This window comes from Amphibalanus amphitrite, unplaced genomic scaffold (genome assembly GCF_019059575.1).
Source record: "Amphibalanus amphitrite isolate SeventyFive unplaced genomic scaffold, NRLGWU_Aamphi_draft 000032F_arrow, whole genome shotgun sequence".
NCBI lineage: Eukaryota > Metazoa > Arthropoda > Thecostraca > Balanomorpha > Balanidae > Amphibalanus > Amphibalanus amphitrite.
This window is the reverse complement of record NW_024881528.1, coordinates 1,201,481-1,220,917: the sequence shown is the minus strand read 5'-3', so window position 1 is coordinate 1,220,917 and position 19,437 is coordinate 1,201,481. Positions and strand designations below refer to the sequence as shown.

Below are 19,437 nucleotides of genomic sequence, written 5' to 3'. Positions count from 1 at the left end.
GACCGTCTTCAAACATTAAAATGCGCCAAATGAAACACGTCCGTTTTGCATCATGCATGTTTTCAACCACGTCCACCACTTGTCCATCCATCATTGATCTGAGTCTGTGTTATACGTTGCTTCGCCCTATCGTCACTCACATGATGGGAGGACACCTCCCGCTTGGGTCCTCTTATCATCTGGAGCCACTTGTTGGACTGCCGGTTCACCATCGCCACTCGGGAGAACATGGCCTGGACCTGCACCTCCAGGTCGCTGGGAATGGCGATACCGCGACTCTTGGCTGCCAGATAGACGGTGGGGAACAGCACGTTATACAAAATGAACAGGTGGCCAACACACGACAGAAGAGTACAGGTCAAATAAGCGTTGATGGCAAAGCGATAAAATTTACAGAGGGGGTAAGATCCAGGACAACAGAGTATCACTTACATCTTTCTGGACGACGATATTACCTTGGGGGGGGGGGGGGGGCGATGGGACCATGCATGTACTAATTACTTCTGCCAGCATTAGCACGTTGTCTGTACTATACCAACTCCCTGCCAATATCTGTACGTACCGACTTCCGCCAGCGTCTGGACGCAGGTGTCGACCCAGTGTCGCTGCTGCGGCTGGAGCCAGCCGACCTGAGATAGCCGGTACACGGCTTGCAGCAGGCGAACAAACACCGGCTGGCGCCTCTGTGAATACGCCAGGTCACAGGTCAGGTCAGTCACTAACACACAAACACCGCCTGCCGCCTCTGTGGATATGCCAGGTCACAGGTCAGGTCAGGTCAGTCACAGGTCACAGGCGCACAAATACCGGCTGCCGCCTCTGTGGACAGGTCAGGTGACAGGTCACAGATGTTAGGTCTCAGTAGTGAGTTCTGAACGCCGTGAAAAAGTCCGGTTAAGGCATCACCACTGAACTTCATCACAGCCATCCGACCGCGACAAACTTTGACAAACGTTATTAACACCACCGCGTCCATTTACAACGAAGGGACATGACCTTCCACACACAAGTCACAACGGTGGCTAAAACTCCAGAGATGAACACAGCACCCAGCTCTGACCCACTCAAGCAACGTGGCGCGAAAACACAGAGACGACAGACACGCCGAATGGACAGCAAGAATAATTGAACGTACAGCCAGACAGAACCAAGGACAGCATCCTTCACACAGATATACGGCATATGCGCCATATACATAGGTCTCATCGGCGACGGCACGGCACACTGAGACTTAGCGACTCTTTTTTTTCAGGCCAGCGCACAACCCCAGAAGGGGCTCCAAACCCCAAGGGTCGGCCAGCCACTTGCCTTTGCCCTGCGCCTGCGCTGGCCGCTGGGTCGCGGCGAGTTCTCCCTACACCGTGTCTGATCAGGGCGGAGCGCCCCGCTGGCTGGGGCTGAGCCAGTTCCATTCGACAACCTCCTGGAGCTCTGCCCAGTGTGGAGCGTTATTGCAATCTACCTAAATTCCGAGTTTGAGGGAACCTGCCTGCTGGCTGCTTTAACAAGCGATTCCAAAATCCAGGTTTCTCATGAACTTACAGGTTTATCACCGAGAATGACTCCCACGAAAAATTTTTAACATTCTCTGTTTGAACAATACCATTACTTGCGACTTTATTCATTTATAAATGGTAACCGAGAGTTTTCGATGCTTATCACTGTGTTGACGTTACATTTAATCGTGGAATTATATTCACATATTCAACAACCGGAAAGAAAATATCGATTGCAAACACCGCTAAATAAAAACCCAAATAAAACAAACTAAACAAAATCTAAAATGAAGCACGCCCCTTCAACCCATGCCCCTGAATGGTAAACGAGCAAAGTATCTGTCATAAAGCCCTGTACCCCTGATCTGCGGCCTCTGTAACTCTGTACAAATGCTAAGACAATACCGCTGAATTGCATCCCGTCAATGCATGGCTCTATGTTTTTTATGTTGTCTTATCTTGCGCTGTTAATTGTGCCAGTGCAAGCGACACTGTACTCGTAAGTTGCCATTCAAGCCAGCTGTTGTACGAGAGGATATTCGTTATTCAGCATCCTTTGTATACAACGAAGCCAAATGTTATTTTTAATGGTCTCGATACCAGGATATAGCCCCATGAAGTGTGCGCTTGATCGATTAGCACTTCAGACTTGTTGAATATTCCCTTACCGAGGACGTCGAAAAACACGACTGAACGAAATCACTAACAGTTAGGACACTGAACAAGACCCGCTCTACGTAATGCCTTTATTCAGCCTATGCCTATATATTATACGCATATTGTATAAAAACATAAAACACCGAACAGAAACTGCATAAAAACGCAAACATAGAAATAAATATAAATGAATGTAAAGCACCTCATATTAAAACCTTGACAAACAAAACCCAGAACATGCACCAAATTACACACTGCACAATGCATATCATAAGATACAATCGCTGAAAAACCGATACAATCAGACACCTGTAGCCCACCGATCCGAAAACAATCACCAATCCCCACCAGAGGGTCAACAACCAAACAGGCACGGATAGGCAGAGTAGGTGAGCCGAGAGAGAGAGCGCAGAGGGCCAAGGAACACCGTGAGGCCGTCGCCAACCGAGACCGAAGATACTGCAAGTGCATGGTTAAAGAGATAGAACCTCTACTGTGACGATATCGGTGAACATTGTGTAAGAAAGATGGTCCGCCACCGCAGAGTCAGAGCCGGTGCATAGACAGCCAGTCTGCGTCCGACCGTGCAGGGGTGAAACAGAGCCCACCACCTGAGAACCCGGGCCCGATAAGGAGGACAGAAGCCGGGCCGGCAGGCCAGTCACCGCCGGGGGAGGGCGGAGAGGACAGAGCGGGCCTCAGAGGAGAGGGTAGAGCTCCTCAGAGAGGGCGGATGGAGCCGACAGGGTTCCTCAGAGACACGGCGACAGGCGGTGCAGACAGGCTGAGAGCTGCGCCGAACACCACTTACAGCTGGGGCGAGCCGGCCGTGGGGCGCCGACAGCCAAAACTCGCCGGCGTCAGCCAGGTACCCCTGGTCGCAGAGGGCGGCGGCTCAGGGGGTCGTCCCCTCCCGGCGGGACGGACACACGGCACAGACAGCCCCAGCCGCGGAGAGGGACAGACCGCAGCCATCACAGAGGGACCGCCCGACGGGTTACACGGGGTCGAGAGCAGCGGGGCGGGTCCAAAGCAGAGCCGGCCACCGACGGAACGGTCTGCCGAACTTAGCGGCTAAGGAAGCCCATATCATTGCGCGCAGTACAGCCAATAATGGTAGTAGCAGAGTACGAGGCCAGGTGGTTAATATAGCAGGGAGGGAGGCATCCGCTTTGAAAGCCTAATTAAGGTAGGGGAGAGTGGGGCAAAGCGGCCACCCTAACGCTTCTCACGATGCCAACGCTCGATTTCTAAACTTGGAAAGATTCTTTTTATACCAATGTGATCCCTATTAAGTTGCCTTTTATTTCAACTGGTTTTATTTCCAAAGGCGTTCACATATGGAAGATATTGACAAAACTTTAAACCTATGCATATTGGCCACTTTGCTCCATACCCTGGGGCAAAGCGGACACCGGCGTCTTCTCAAGTCCCGATATGAGAAACGAAATAGTTGCCTCATGTACGACTAGGGTATTTGATTGTGACAAGGTTTAAGCGAGGATGGATGTTTACTTTATCATCTTCCACCTGTAGGTAAACAAAGAAAGGATTTTCATGAAAAAAAACATTTAATTGCATTATTTGGTAACTCGTGCAACTGAAAAGTGGCCAAGATGAATGCCTGACGACACATTTGAATATAAATAATGTTTTTTATCCAGATGGAAACAGGTTATGGCCAATTGGGGGGTGGCCACTTTGCCCCGGCCACTTTGCCCCGCGCATACCGTCCGAGACAACAATATTCCAGCTTAGCTATTAGTGGGGTAAAAAACATTAAAATTGGTAGAATACATGTACGATAACCATGCAATGCATGGACAAGAACGCTTATAAATATTCCAAACGGTTATGGAATAACACAACATTTAAAAATTGTAAACATAGTTGGTAGCCTGGCAAGAAATGCTTTTCCGTGTTTCACAAAACAATGGTGATGGGCCTGAAACCCCGGTCTGGCTCATTCGAACGACCGTGAAGAGAAGTATAATTGGAAACCATAAATTGGAACTGACGCCAGCTATGAAGGGCTAAAACGATGGGTGGCCGCTTTGCCCCGGGTGGCCGCTTTGCCCCACTCTCACCTACTCCATAAGCCAGGCAAGTATGGCACGGTCTATAGACACACTAACTCTCAGTCTCATCCCAGTCAGTTACTAAAGCCCACACTATACAGTTTATTGCCTCGGCTGCTGGACTGTCACGTTAGTAAAGGGGCGGCAGAAGACTCGTTAACCCACCTGCACTGTGGTGCTCTGGTCCGAGAACGGGCTCTTGAAGAAAGTGGTGATGATGTTCATCATGCACAACGTCACGTAGTTGACCATCACCTGGCATCAGACGAGGGAGGCGAGGAAGCCGTCAGTTTGTGGTACGGCTACATTAAATCGACTTCTACGGCACCGCAGATGATTTGAACGAATTCCTAACAGCACGAATTTCACGATTCATATTTGAATACAGCTAATCCAAGGAAATGCCTCGATTTGGAAGTCCCGAATCCATGGCAAAATAATAATAACATCAACACCGATAAAGTGTGCAACGTTTTAACGAGTTCACAATTTTCATAATTTGCTTTCTGGTATGCACCGCAAAGTTCCTTTCCATGAGGAGTAGCCTACAGTCCGCTCACTAAATCCCCTCAAACTTCCTTTCTTTCCAAGCTTCCTTTCTCAAAGCTCCTTTCCATAAGGAGTAGCCTACAGTCCCCTCACTAAATCCCCCCAAACTGACCGAGTCGGCGTGTTTCTTGTCATGCGGCGAGTTGGCCACGATGGCAATGTCGACCAGGAAGGACTTCTCGAACAGCGTCCAGATGTGCTGCGACGTGTAGATCTCCTTCATCTCCACCTCCGTGTCGATGTAGCAGTGGTTCAGGAAATTGATGTACGCCTCCTTCACCTGAGAGTGGGACGGTCGGCTTAAGTTAGAGCGATCAGAGTGCACAAAGCACTGGCATCGTTAGCCTATGCGATCGTTGAAATCGTTAGCTACACTGTGGTCGCCGAACTGACCACACAATTTCAAAGCAACGTTTTTTATCCTTTCATGGTCTAAAGATGAACATGTACAGATCTAACTTCACATTTCATCAGCAATACTTCAGCATCCCATCGAAAGAAGTCACATCAATCGCATGCTCAATCCGACACCATCGTCCCGTCATGTACCCACCCTCCAATCCCGCTCCCTCCGCCAGCTGTGCCCACCTCCGGGATGCAGTCCTTGTGCTGCACGATGGCCACGATGTCCTCGAGCGGCAGCAGGCTGTGGCACTGGATCTCGGTGCTGGCGTTCTTGCCCTCGGTGCAGTTGGACAGCAGGTTCACCAGTTCCATGTGGTACCGCAGCGGCGACGCCTCGTCCATGCGCTCGCGCTCCGAACGCATCAGATCCAGCAGCACGGCCCGGGAGGCCTTGTCGTTGTAGAAGATGAGCACCTCGTCGCCGACGTTCACCAGCTGAGACACAGAGCATCAGGTTATTCAGGTTACGTCGGTCAAATGACGTCAATGCGTCATTGGCGTCATCAACGTCAGAAAACCCACATTACATCCAAATATATCAAGCCTACGATCACCGGCCCATTCCCAACATATGTGCCTAGAGAAATAGACGTACGAGTAAATCTCAGCTTTTATTGCAAGAACAGCACAGGAAAAGGTCTGCTAGCTTCAGCCCAACTCTCGCTACATCCCACCCCAGTTAGATTATCGTCTACCCAGCGTTACCCTAAACTAACCACCCGCTCCCCATCTATCCTGCAAAGTCTCACCTCCTGCATGACAATGTCCTGACAGCGGCGGATGAACTGTCCCTCGGCCTTGACGATGGTCTGCAGGAAGCGCAGGTACTGTGTGTGCCGGCCGTGCGTCTCGATACAGTTGACAAAGTGCTGGATCACCTGCTCGGAGACCTCGTTGCACAGCGCCGAGTTGTCGCGGAAAATGGCGCACACCGTCTGTGCCTCCAGCAACTGACGGAGAGACGGGTAGGGGTTAGGGGAGAGCATAAATACACTGAAACGAAGGTGAGGTGAGCAATGCTCAAGAAGGGGCAAAGTATGCTATCAGAGGAAAGTCGCATGGTGGTAGAGAGAAGTAAACGGACTAATATGCACAGTTGCCTTCAATATAATTAAACACATTCGGATATCGTGGTAGGAATCAGATTACGTCAATGATACCAGGGAACGTGCACAAATAGACAGAGCCGAGAGCAAGTCGTTTGGAAATAACATTCAGGGCAAGGAAGGAAAGGAACATGATTCACCGTATCAGGACGAAGCGAGGTTGGACGCAGGACGGGTCTTCCAGCTCCACCAGTTCAGGACAGATAGATGCACAGATGAAGGCAGTGGACCAGCTCAGTCGTCAGTCTCTACAGTCATCCGGAAGGCCGTTCACAGTCTGTGCACACTGCGCCAGGGCACCTTAAGTAAGAGATTGCCCGGGATGGAACATCGAGACTGCACAGCAAACGCATTAAACATCCGCATTAAAATCCCAACGCCCGGCATAAGGTAAGGCTGACCAATGACCATGTAGCCTAACCATCAATATTCTACAAGACTGAGTCCCATTCCCCTGCTCCCTCTACCTGCCCTGGCGGGCGGCCCACCTCGTGCGTGAGGAAGAGGTCGATACGTTTGTGCAGCAGCTCCTGGTTCTGGTGATTGCCCAGACAGAAGTTCTGCAGAAACTCGTGCGCCAGCCGGATCAGCTCGTTCATCCGGACGTCCTCCTTCTGGTCGTACGGAATCTGAACAGAGGAGACATAAGTGACAAAGACAGCACATACTGGTCATGAAACATGGGAGGAGTCCGTTCGGAGTAGCGCACCAGCCGATTAACGGCAAGACACGGACAAATATGTCAGGAGCGCAAAACTTAGTCTCGAACCATGTACTATGCGAGTTTAAGACGTTCCACCTCAAACGATCGCCAACACAAGCTTCAATGAACACTCCGCTGAGACTGACGCTGACACACTGACACTGACCTGGAGCAGGTCGAGGACCACCTTGTGCACCTCCATGTTCCTCAAAAGACGCTGTCACTGACCCTTCTACTGACACTGTAACTGACACAGAAGCACTGACACTGACCTGGAGCAGGTCGAGGACCACCTTGTGCACCTCCATGTTTCTCAAAAGACGCTGTTCGTCCTTCCTGCGCCGCACCTGGCCACTAGAGTTCTCGATGCACAGCTTGTTCATCCGCCGCAGAATCTGAAGCACGTAAAGGCACGCGCACAAACATCAACTAGGTCCTGGCCTTGGTCTTAGGTTAGAACTACATTGAATAGGTCCCACCCAACTCCTCAACACCGGGATCTCCTTAAAATGAATGATCATTATATCCACATGATGTATTTATCCAACATCTCAACCACGTTTACCTAGCATCTCACCGTGATCACCACACCGACTGACCTGCTGCAGAGTCTTGTAGTTTTTGGCCTGCTCGGCCTCCACCTTGGGGCCGATGTCGAGGTCGATCGCCGAGCCCTGGCGGTGCGTGTCGCGCAGCAGGACGCGCGGCGGCGGCGGTTTTACCTCATCCAGCTCCTCCTCCTTGCCGGCGCCGGCCGCGTCCGCCTCGTCACACTTGGCCTTGTACACCCAGAGCTCAGACTTTTCGACCAGCAGTCGGAACGAGTCCAGGTCGGATTTGATCTGTTTGTACGACTCCACGTCTGCGTCGGAGACGAGCAGCTGAACCTGGGGACGGCAGGGAGAGGTTAACATCATCACAGTGGAAGCTGGGCGATGGATCAGTGCACTAGTAGAAGCGGTCAGTGCAGCTCTACAAAGGGCGAAACCGTGAAGCCGCTGAACTAGACCTTCAGTACAGGAACAAGTAAGTTTCGTGACCAGACGACTGGAGTCAAATGTACAGGAACGTGGTTCCCCCGGCCGCTGGAATAGAGGGAGGACAGGTCACTGACCTGGGTGTAGGGCTGGGACGGCGTACTGACCTGAGTGTAGGAGCGCAGCACCTCCAGCCGCTGGGAGAAGTGCCGGAAGAGCAGCCGGAGCGCGCCAGAGACCAACGGCGGGTACTCGTGCATGGTGAGGTGCAGCAGAACCCGCAGAAAGACGCGGCCGCTCCGTCCGTCCAGGTCCAGCTCGCTACCGCTGTCCTCCCTGAAACAGGACGCAGACGGCTTTAGCTTCAGTCGCCTGAGATGGAAAAAGTTGATTTGATACGCATTTGTGTAACCGGGGTAGAAGTGCACTTGTTCACTCACTGAGCATCATAGGCCATATCAACTTAGATTGTTTTGTTTACCTTTGGGTATTTCCATCAACAATGTGATGCGTGACAGTAAAGAAAAACAAACTGAATAATGCTAAGCCACTTTTAGTGAACGTGAGCATTTTCACCAGATCAGATGTATGCGCAAAAGAGTCGTCACCGACAGCTGGAAACTGCGAGCCGAGTAGATTCGACTTTGCCAGCCGCAAGACAATTATCCATTTCATTTTCAAGATGCAGTTGCGGTCTCACAAAAGTGCAAAAGCGTGTCACCATGCACCTGTGAACACTCGAAATGTCATAACATTTCGCGGCCACATAATTCTGCACACAGCGGCCATAACCTTTTAGATGGCCCGGCGACCTATTAGGCGCCTGGCCCGGCTGGCCCGCCGGGTCTCTGCCCACAGCCAGTAATACTCGGGCCACGCACGGTGTAGGGCTGTAGGGGGTAGGCAGACAACTGAACCAGTGACAACTGAACCAGGGACAACTGAACCAGTAAAACTGAACCAGGGACAACTGAACCAGTGACAACTGAGACAGTGACAACTGAACCAGCGACAACTGAACCAGTGACAACTGAACCAGCGACAACTGAACCAGTGACAACTGAACCAGTGACAACTGAACCAGGGACAACTGAACCAGTGACAACTGAACCAGTGGACAACTGAACCAGTGGACAACTGAACCAGTGGACAACTGAACCAGTGGACAACTGAACCAGTAGACAACTGAACCAGTGACAACTGAACCAATGACAACTGAACCAGTGACAACTGAACCAGTATGACAACTGAACCAGTGACAACTGAACCAGTGACAACTGAACCAGTGAACAACTGAACCAGTGACAACTGAACCAGTGGACAACTGAACCAGTGGACAACTGAACCAGTGGACAACTGAACCAGTGACAACTGAACCAGTACGGCAACTGAACTAGTGGACGACTGAACCAGTGGACAACTGAACCAGAAACAACTAATGTCGTACTGCGGCCTGCGCTGTATAGGTATAAGGTAGCGCGTGACTGGACGGACGGTCTGTGCCAATCTGCCGGTCTGCCAATTGATGTGTCCGATCTATTAGAGTGTCCGTCCCAGAGCCGTACGACGGCTGACAGGGCTGACAGAGCCTGGTGGTCGCGAACTGGTGTGGTAACCGTTACGCCCACTTGGGACGCCCGAATAGTTAGCAACGTATAAATAATATTCACTTTGATGGCCTAACTCGGGACAGACAGTGCACGCAACGTGGGCTTGGCAGAGTTCAGCCCGCCTGGGCCCAGAGGAATCTCCGGTATATAAATGGATTCACTGCTTGGGCTTACATCGGGCTTACGCCAAACGTCGCACAACTAGGCTTTCGGAACAACGGCTGTCCTGGGCTCGCCGAGAGGGCATATACCTCCGGCAGAGCATTGGCTTTAGTCGGCGTTTTTGTGTCATACGCCGACTTTAGTCTTTAGCCCAAGCGCTTGCCGACTTAAGTCCAAGCGCTAGCCGACTTTAACCCGACTAAAAATATCGGGCAAGCCGCACTTCAGCCTGCTTAGGCCCGGAGTAAAATTGCTTGCTGGGCTACTGGTTAGTGGTTCAGTTGTCACTGGTTCAGTTGTCACTGGTTCAGTTGTCCACTGGTTCAGTTGTCCACTGGTTCAGTTGTCACTGGTTCAGTTGTCATACTGGTTCAGTTGTCATACTGGTTCAGTTGTCACTGGTTCAGTTGTCACTGGTTCAGTTGTCACTGGTTCAGTTGTCTACTGGTTCAGTTGTCCACTGGTTCAGTTGTCCACTGGTTCAGTTGTCCACTGGTTCAATTGTCACTGGTTCAGTTGTCCCTGGTTCAGTTGTCACTGGTTCAGTTGTCACTGGTTCAGTTGTCCCTGGTTCAGTTGTCACTGGTTCAGTTGTCACTGGTTCAGTTGTCCCTGGTTCAGCTGTCACTGGTTCAGTTGTCCCTGGTTCAGTTGTCACTGGTTCAGTTGTCCTGGTTCAGTTGTCACTGGTTCAGTTGTCATGGAACCGCTGTAGGGCACCCATCAATAACCACCCGCTGTGGGACGTGTCACGTCAATCGCTCAGACCAGGGTGTATGAAGCCGGGACGCCGATGCGCAAAACCGTAATTGATATAAGAGGGTCATGGTCTTCGTTCGACGAACATACGCCGCTTCGGTGATGGGCGTTGCAAGAGTTGTATAGGAAGGATAAATTAGACTGATGACATTTCGATGAGTTTTGTCGGTATATGCGTGGGTCGATTCGGTGCTGCTGACAAAACTGATGAGCACTGTAAGCCCGACGATGGAAAATAGGCAGTGATATTTAGAGCGATAGAATACGGCAGATCGATGGGGATCGGGTCCCTGGCGACAAGGAATAGTACGCTACGTTCTTTCATCGCTATCGATGCACATCCGCTTTGCAATAATTACCTTTACTTCAGTCGTCCACAGCTCGAGGTGCAATTATGACAAATGCCATGATATTCATGTATACCGACAGCACGTCTATAGGCGGTATTCACAACGGCCACACGCCTCTGAGCTCCCCGGAGCGCCGGTGACGACCGCACAAAGCCGTCGAATGACGAATGCGCCAAGCCCCCGATACGGGTCAGTCCGCGACACTTGGTACTCGGGGGCGTCCGACCGGGACCGGGTCCTGGCCGTGCGCTCGTCCATCCGGACTCGGAACCCCAATCTCCAGCACGTCGGTCCAGCACGCCCAGCCGCGCTGACACCGTCCGTCCGATGGCCGTTCTCGTCACCGCCGGCGGTCCGGGCACGCCGCGCTGGTGGCGGCTGGCGCTGCTGCTGCGCTGGCTGCTGGTCGTCGTGCTGCTGTCACTGCTGGTGACCAACTTCAGTCAGCAGGTGTCGCTGATGCGGCGGGAGAACACAGTGATGTCGGTGAGCCGGGAGCCCCGCGGCCCGCCGCCCGCCATCAGTCTGTGTATGGTGGCGGCGACGCCCCGCGGGCCGCTAGCCAACGCGCTGCCGGTCTCCACCCGCCACTCCTCCCGGCTGGCCGGCTCCGGGCCATTTCAGGTGCCGCTCGAAGCGTGGCGCGACTACAACTGGTCCGGCCAGCCGCTCGAGTCGCTCTGGGACCTGGCCACGCCGCCGCTCCACCAGCTGGTCAGTTTCTGTAACGTGTACGAGTGTCTGGCCACGGAGAAGTCGTTCGCCACTCCGACGGGCACCTGGCACCGACACCTGCTCACCGACGGCGTATGCTTCACGCTGCGGGCCAACAGCTCGCTACAGAAGCAGCCGAAGGCCTACCGTCTGGCCGAGCAGGGCCCCGTGATGGTCGTCAACACGAGCGCCGTCACCGAGCCAATCATACTCGTGATACCGGGCAACGAGACTCTGCCGCGCGACGGGATGTTCGAGATGCCACAGCAGATGGTCACGCTGGAGCCGGGCAGCGGGTACGACATTCGCTTCACGGAGACGCGCTATGTGCTGGTGAGCACCCACCGCTCGCCGTGCCGACCGGGCGCCTACCACCAACTGTGGTGTCAAGCCCAGTGCGCGTGGAGCGCCGCCGCCGCCGCCGGCGGCTGCCGAATGCCCTGGATGGTGCTACCCGAGCCTCTGCCCGTCTGCAACGACTTCCCGTCGATGGAGCGGACGATGCGCGCTCTGGACGCCGGACCCACCACCCGCGACTGCCGCCAGTCCTGTCCGCCGGCCTGCGAGTACACGAAGTACGACATGAGCGTGCAGCGTATCCCGTTCCCGGACAGCCCGCGGCTCAGCGGCGTACGACTGGTCTGGGAGCGCACGGCGCGCCTGCAGACGGAGCGGCTCATCCTCAGCTGGCAGGTGCTGTTCACTGACATGGCCGGCCTGGTGGGGCTGGCGCTGGGAGTGTCCGTGCTCGGGATGGCCGACTGTCTGCTGTGCGTGCTCCGACCGCGGCTGGGTGGGGTACGTGTCGACACGGCCGGCCCGCCGCCGACCGCGGCGGCGCCAGGCTCGGTGGTGCTGCAGAGGCGCCTGTTCGCCTGGGAGGGGGAGCGCTGGGGCCAGCGGCAGCAGCGGAAGTAGGGAGCGATGGGCGATGGACAGTGGCGGCAGACAGATCAGTAGCAGACGGTGGGTGATGACAGCTGGAAAATAGCAGCAGTACTACAGCTGCGATAAGCGGGATAACACCAAATGATGAGACAGCTGAGATCGAAAACAAGAACGGCAACATCCTCACGGCGTAACTCTCAACACCGAAGCTGTACCACACATCCATCGCTGTGACAGAATTCGTCCGGTCAACTACCAACTGCAGTTGTCAGCAGCTGGCCTCGTCCATTCGCCAAGGGGTTATTCGAGTAATTTAATTATGTATTCGTCTCGTCCAAAAAAGCCAGTTACCGTTACCGCTACCTCCCTTTGAAACATTTCCTTCCCTCATTACTCCAAACTTTTCTCTCCGGCCTCCCGTCCAATCTCAGCCTCCCTCCACCTAACAGTCTCCGCCTCTCTCTCTCTCTCTCTCCTCACTCCCGCCCCTCTTTCTCCACCCACTCACCCGTCCTTCTCTTCCACCCTCCTCTCCACTCACCCGCCACCGAAGATGTCCTCGGCCTGTACGGCGATGCGCTCGTCCACGCGCGGTCCGCGCACCGGTCTGTCTCCGCCGAACACGCTGTCCCACTCGCGTTTGTAGATGGACAGCAGGCAGCTGATCCGGTAGTCGAGACGCACGTCCATGATGAACTGAACAGAGAGAGGGAGGGGAGGTCAATGAGACGCCAGACGAGAACACGGGCGCGTGACAGCGGGGGAAACTTAGTTAGCTCGGTTTGCCATGCGGTAGAATTGCAGTAGTGATGTTCCGTCTAATATTCTACGACGATGAAGCTAATGTCACTCTAACAATAAAATATAATGACAAAAGGTGATCGCTGATTGTGTTAGCTGCAATGCCCACCAGCCCTCCGCCTCGTACCCATTGTAATTTGCCATTGCAGATCGTGCCTCACTGCTCAGTGCTCATCTGCCAGTCCTCTACTATATGTTACCGTCACTGACCAGCTCCTGCACCACAATGCACCATCCACCCCCCACGCCGCCTCACTGCCTACCTGCAGTATCTCGATGATGTTCAGTTTGATGTCCATGACGAGCGTGTCCTCTCGTTTGGTGGCCGCCTTTCTCAGGCTGCCGCTGCGCGCGGCGTTACTGCCTAGTGTCAGCTGTGTCATCACCTGGCCCATGTCCGTCAGAGACTTCAGCACGCCGCTCTTGCCTGCCGGTCGGCGAGACGGGTGTGTCACGGCAGGGGCTGGCTGTCGCTCGGTGGTTTGGTGGGGTGGGCAAAGATCTGGGTTTACATGTCCGCGCAGTGTCAAATGTGAATGTCAACGATTGGCAAGATGTCATACGACAGGTAAAATGTAAAAAAATGTACGAAAGGTAAACCATATGTATACTGCTTTGAATATTTGCATCTTTTTTTGCACCCAAGGCGAACAAGAATGGCAATGGTTCTGGCAATGGTTCTGGAAAAATACAAAAACGAAAAAGAAACAGTCATGCCGGTGATAATATTCATGCACAAGATGCGACAGACGACATCGAATCGAAACAAAATGGACACGCGAATGCAGTGCGGACAGCGAAGGGAAGACTAATATAACTAAAGAAATGTCTTAACTGACTAAACGCTAATAATGCGGTGCGACGAAGTCGATAACAATTAAATAGGCGCCAATAAATGAGTAGGAACTGCATTGCGCAATGCCAGACATACAGCTTAGGGTAACCTGGCTAAATACATTGTGGAAAGCGAGAGCACTGTATCGAACTCAAATTGACGAAATTACAACGGCGACAAACTACATCCGTGCAGCGCCTTCAAAATACGAGCGTAAACACGAACGAAGAATAACCACCAGTATAGCGCCTTTTGGGGCGACTAACGGAGCGAGCGAGGGGGTGAGTCTTGCACGTGCGAAATTTCGAGGGGGTACCTCCAACTGACTTGTGCACGGCACCCTACTGACCGGTTTCTAGCGATGTGCCAAATTTGAGCACAATCGGCCCAGCCGTTCTCGAGATCTGGGAGCGGCACCCTGCACGTGCGCACGTGCAAAATGGGTCCCAACTGACTTGTGCACGGCACCCTACTAACTGGTCCCTAACCGTGTACCAAATTTGAGCACAATCGGCCCAGCCGTTCTCGAGATCTGGAAACGACCCCTGCACGTGCGCACGTGCAGCAGCACCCCAACTCTGGCACATGGATATGCAGTACCTAGTGGGTGCCTACCTACATGCCAACTTTCAGCGCAATCGGCCAAGTAGTTACCGAGATATTGCAACAATTACAAAACTGACACCTCTTCGTTTTGCACGTGGCACGTGCATAAGGGGTCACCCACATGCATCGGGAATAGTCCAATACTTGGTAGAAGGAATGAAGCTACCCTACAAAAATTACCGCGTGGAAATCGGTCAAGTGGTTGCTGAGATATAAGCCTCGCAAAAGCGTCCGCACGGCCGGCCGGCCGGCCGGCCGGCCGGCCGCTCATACTCAGAAATTTCCGTTAATCTAAGGAAAGACTTCGCTCGCTTCGCTCGCTCCGTAATAACAGCGACACAACATTTCAATCGCAATTAAGCACAAAACTCAATAGTCTGACGTCACCATGCCGGTTCGAAGCTTCACAATCATGCCTCGGCTCTGTGTCGATCCTACTTCGACCATGCCACGACAGGAACGCCTGAAACTCAGACAGAGCGAGCAAATCCCCCGCCGTCTCTCACCGTCGTCCATGTCGAACCCCCCGTCAAAGCCGAAGCTAAGACTCTCGTCGTCCACTGGCACTGTTGAACGGTGGGCGGGCGGGGTCAGCGACCGACGGCGATCGGATGGAGGACAGTTATACTGAGACGGGGATATCGCCGCGGAGGGGGCGTCAACACGGGGGGGGGGACGCCAGAGCTAGACCGGCACTAGCATCACCATCGATCAGCAGCAACAAAACCTTTACCATCACCGACACCGTTACAACCACCCATCACAGAATCACCAGACGTGTCGTCACCGCCATTTCCAGCAGTATCAGCACCAACGTCACTACCATCAGCGCCAGGAATCAGTAGCACAGACATTTTCCACAAAGACAAGAGCATCGTTCAGCTAGTGCCGGATATATCTAATGGTGATCGACCGGCCGGACCCGATCGCTCGGAAACAGCACCACTAATACGAATGGCGACGGCTGTCCACGATAATTTGTCTTAGTATACAGGGTGGAAAGCGTGGGGGCAGGGATCGGACAACACGAGAGCACCAGCGATCAATCTTCTCGGCAGTCAGCCAGGAGAATTACAGAGTGTTGAATGGATTAGATTTATGGATATGGAGGGCGCTGAGTGGGCATCCAACACCAGAACTGCTACTGCTTGATGATAGTGAAGATGGCAGGACCCCCAGGAGCTCATGATCAAGAGAGGGGTGCCTAGGGGTGTCTCTCTCACCGCTGATCTCGGCGCTGCTCGGAGAGTCGCCGCCGTGCAGGCTCTCCGTGCTGCAGTCCAGGATGCTCAGCAGCGTCTTGGTCAGCCGCAGGAGGTCGCTGAAGCTGTAGAAGCCGAAGTAGATCAGCTTCATCGCCAGCTTAACCACCTGCGGAGACGGAGCGCGGTGGGAGGTTAGCATTCGGACTTGGCGCGACACTTCACGATTATCGTTTGGATGGCCCGATAGCATGTAAAAATACTGCATTAGAGCAGACCAAACCCACTCATTTAAACTACTAAATCACCAAAAACTTCGACGGATGCAGGCAGCACTACAAGAAAGTTCGAGAGAAGTCCTTCGCGTCAAAGCTCTCCAGCCACCACTACGGGCTGCCAAGGCGACCTCTGACGGTGCCGCCATCGCGTACCTCAAACGTGAGCTTGCTTCAGGTCCTTACCTCGAAGGTGAGTTTGTTCTGCTCCGGGTCGGAGAAGCTCCACATGCGGTTGACCACGTTGCAGAGGTAGTTTTCGACAAAGTCCATGGTGGATCCGAACCGGGCGCAGACTTCCTCGCGACTGTCGGACGGCGTCCGGCTGCTGTCGTAGCTGCCGCGTGAACCACAGGGGCGTCACATGGGCGGCACGGGCGGCACAGGGCGTCACAGGGGATGCTACAGGGAGTCACGGGTACACTTACATGGGTGTCAAGAACCATAACGGGAAATGAACGTGATGAGGGTAATAGACGAAAAAGGAACATGGTGCTGACAGGAGAGATGGCGACAGAAAAAAATGAGAGTTTAGACCCAGACGACAGAAAGAAAACATGACAAATGGTCGAGAAATCAGATGAAGTAAAAACTTCGAAAATGATTGGAAAGTTGACTTGTATGAAAATGAAACGATCGACAAAGATCTTCAGATTGCTAGTCTACGTGTTAGTGAGACGTCGTTACACCCTCCTAGACTAAAGCTGAAATCCACGCAGTTCACGCAGAAGAAAGCACCCAGCCCCTGGACTGGGTCGCGGTTAGTGGGAAGAGCTCACGCTGGCGGCACCATCAGAGTATCCGTCTCGGCCCGTCCTCTGGGTCAATGGGGCCACGGCACACGGGTCGGTGGACTACCCACACAACCCACAATGTGGGGAGCGCTAGGCGGACGCTGGGGGTAACGCCGGCACTGCACGGTTGAGACCGAGTGGGAGCCGCAAGGGCGAGAAAACACGTTCACTTCCACAGCACAAGGAGCAGAGGACTCCGCGCTCTGCTGTGCTCTGATCAGTGGGACACACTTGCGACAGGGCAAAGCACAAACGCTCAGGTGACCGAATCACAGCGATTGTGATAAGAAAGACATCTTATAGCTTATTCACTGAGCTGTTTAGCACAACTAATAATGAAGGCAAATGATGAAGCCAGCCAACGAAGATGGAAATGTAGCGGAGGGTTAAGGCCTGGCTACACTATGCGTTTTCTGCGTGCGTTTTTTGCGTGTTTGCGGGTTTTGCGTTATATCGTTCTAGAAAAAAAGGTTATTTTTAATTAAACTTCTTTAATATTTATATTAAAGTTAATAAAACGTTTATGTTAATTAAATGTTTATATGAAAAACATATAGCAAAAACGTAATGTCGTTTCTTTCTAGAACGATATTCCGCAAATCACGCAAACCCGCAAAAAACGCACGCAGAAAACGCATAGTGTAGCCAGGCCTTCAGACGGCATGCTCGTCTAAAAAGTACAGCTTACAGAGGCAGCATGTCGAGACAAAACAGAACTAACAACACCAACGACCACAAATTTGAATGAAAGCAGCAGGGATCAGCCGGCACAGCAGCACCGCGGCTGGCTGGGGGCACACGACACTCGCCATGCCCAGAGTCGGCGGGGCGGCACAGAAAACATCGCAGAGTATTCTACAGAAATAAACCATGCACCATTTACCCTGACCGTTAGGAGTGTGTGAGAGACGAGCCTAGGAACAGAGAAAGAGCAGGGGAGAAATCCCCCAGTCAGAGACGAGCGGTGTGTGTACGAGTGTGGCAGAGAGGGAGATCAGGCAGGGGAGGGAGGGAGAGGGTGGGAGCGGCTCTCCAGCGAGCGGGGCTATCTGTACAGACACCAGCCGTGCGCCTGCCTCACTACCTAGCACCGACCAGTCCACATCAGAAGGGTGACGCAATAAATGTGACGTAGTGACGTGCCGCGTCCGTCTGACGTCATGTGTGGGTTCGCCAGACATGACCGGGAGAGCTCCTTAGCTACGTGCTCGTGTGAAATGCACCGTGCGTAATTTCTCCGGCGGGTCCTGCACCGGGAGTCTGAACCATGGGGAGGGAATGAAGGGGATCCATTACCAATAATAAAGGGATGAGCTGTGCCAAACATCGGACGATGAGGAGAAAGACAAATGATTTGAGACGATTGTTCGAAACAGAAATTTCACAGGGCGAAGGCATCAGAAGTCAGACGTCATCAGACGGATACAGGTGTACGGACGGACGGACGGACGGACGAAGAGCAGACAGGAAGACGAGACGGATGACGATCGAGTTATATTCGCCTGAGACCAGAACGGCCTTGATTTGGGTGGTCATCAGACGGAAGAGGTCAGGAGGCACGTACTGATTGAGTCATACAAAAACAAAGCAAGGTGGATGGATAGTAAAACAAGAAGTCAGATGGACCACATGGTACATTATCCAAGTGCGACTGGACACTGGACAATGGGCAGGCCGGTGAACGGGTACGGTGTTGTGTGCAGTGCTGTGTGAACTACGTGCACGTACTATCTGCCTAACAGCATTGTAACCAGTGCAGTGGTCGACAAGATCCACTATCAGTGCGGTAAAATTATTAAAGAACATCCAGCTGGAGACGGGCCAGGTGTGAACTAAACAGAGCCTCAACGTCCGAGTTCGGTGTGTTCATAAACTGAACAGAAGAACACATGACAGATATTACTGATATACACCTACTGAATAATGCTGAGATACAACACGTACGATACAAACTACACAACAAAAAACCCAGAACACACGAATAAACAATAAACATTGTCAACAACAATTCGTATTTCAACTCGGCGCCGTCGTGACGCCACCCATTCACAAAGAATCTACAATCGGCTGACACAGTGCAAACTACTAAGCTCCACCTGCCCTCACAATCACATCTTCCTCCGTGCCCTGCCCGCTCTGGCGGTTCTCTCAGCACCCCATCCGGTGGCTGTCCAACACCCGGCTCCCCTCCCCGCCCCGTCCTGTCGTCGGTACTCACTCGCTGATGGTCATACTGGTCTGGATCTCAGACCAGAGCCGCGCGTACTTGACCGTGGTGACCTGCTCCTGCGGATCGCGGTCGGCGTGCATGTGCAGCATCAGACGCGTGAAGGACGCGCGCAGCTCGAACGGCAGCGTCTCGTCCGACATACATCTGACGGAGACAGACAGACATACAGACGTGTGAGCGAGGCGCGCAGCTCGAATGGCAGCGTCTCGCCTTACATACACCTGTCGCAGACAGACACAA

The 19,437-nt window shown here is 53.0% G+C and overlaps 1 protein-coding gene across 1 annotated transcript in view; it reads right to left on the bottom strand.

Annotated features, from left to right (window-relative positions):
- Positions 1-19,437, bottom strand: part of LOC122368499 (inositol 1,4,5-trisphosphate receptor-like) — a 77,860-nt gene that overhangs the window by 11,809 nt on the left and 46,614 nt on the right. The window contains exons 16-30 of the mRNA XM_043342483.1: positions 19,186-19,341; positions 16,360-16,510; positions 15,920-16,067; positions 13,519-13,682; positions 12,996-13,150; positions 8,139-8,307; positions 7,594-7,881; positions 7,267-7,389; positions 6,780-6,920; positions 5,935-6,135; positions 5,369-5,620; positions 4,893-5,060; positions 4,397-4,486; positions 563-683; positions 141-283 (exon numbers count right to left, since the gene is read on the bottom strand). Coding sequence (XP_043198418.1) covers positions 141-283; positions 563-683; positions 4,397-4,486; positions 4,893-5,060; positions 5,369-5,620; positions 5,935-6,135; positions 6,780-6,920; positions 7,267-7,389; positions 7,594-7,881; positions 8,139-8,307; positions 12,996-13,150; positions 13,519-13,682; positions 15,920-16,067; positions 16,360-16,510; positions 19,186-19,341 — 2,470 coding nt within the window. The remainder of the gene's footprint in view (positions 1-140; positions 284-562; positions 684-4,396; positions 4,487-4,892; positions 5,061-5,368; positions 5,621-5,934; positions 6,136-6,779; positions 6,921-7,266; positions 7,390-7,593; positions 7,882-8,138; positions 8,308-12,995; positions 13,151-13,518; positions 13,683-15,919; positions 16,068-16,359; positions 16,511-19,185; positions 19,342-19,437) is intronic.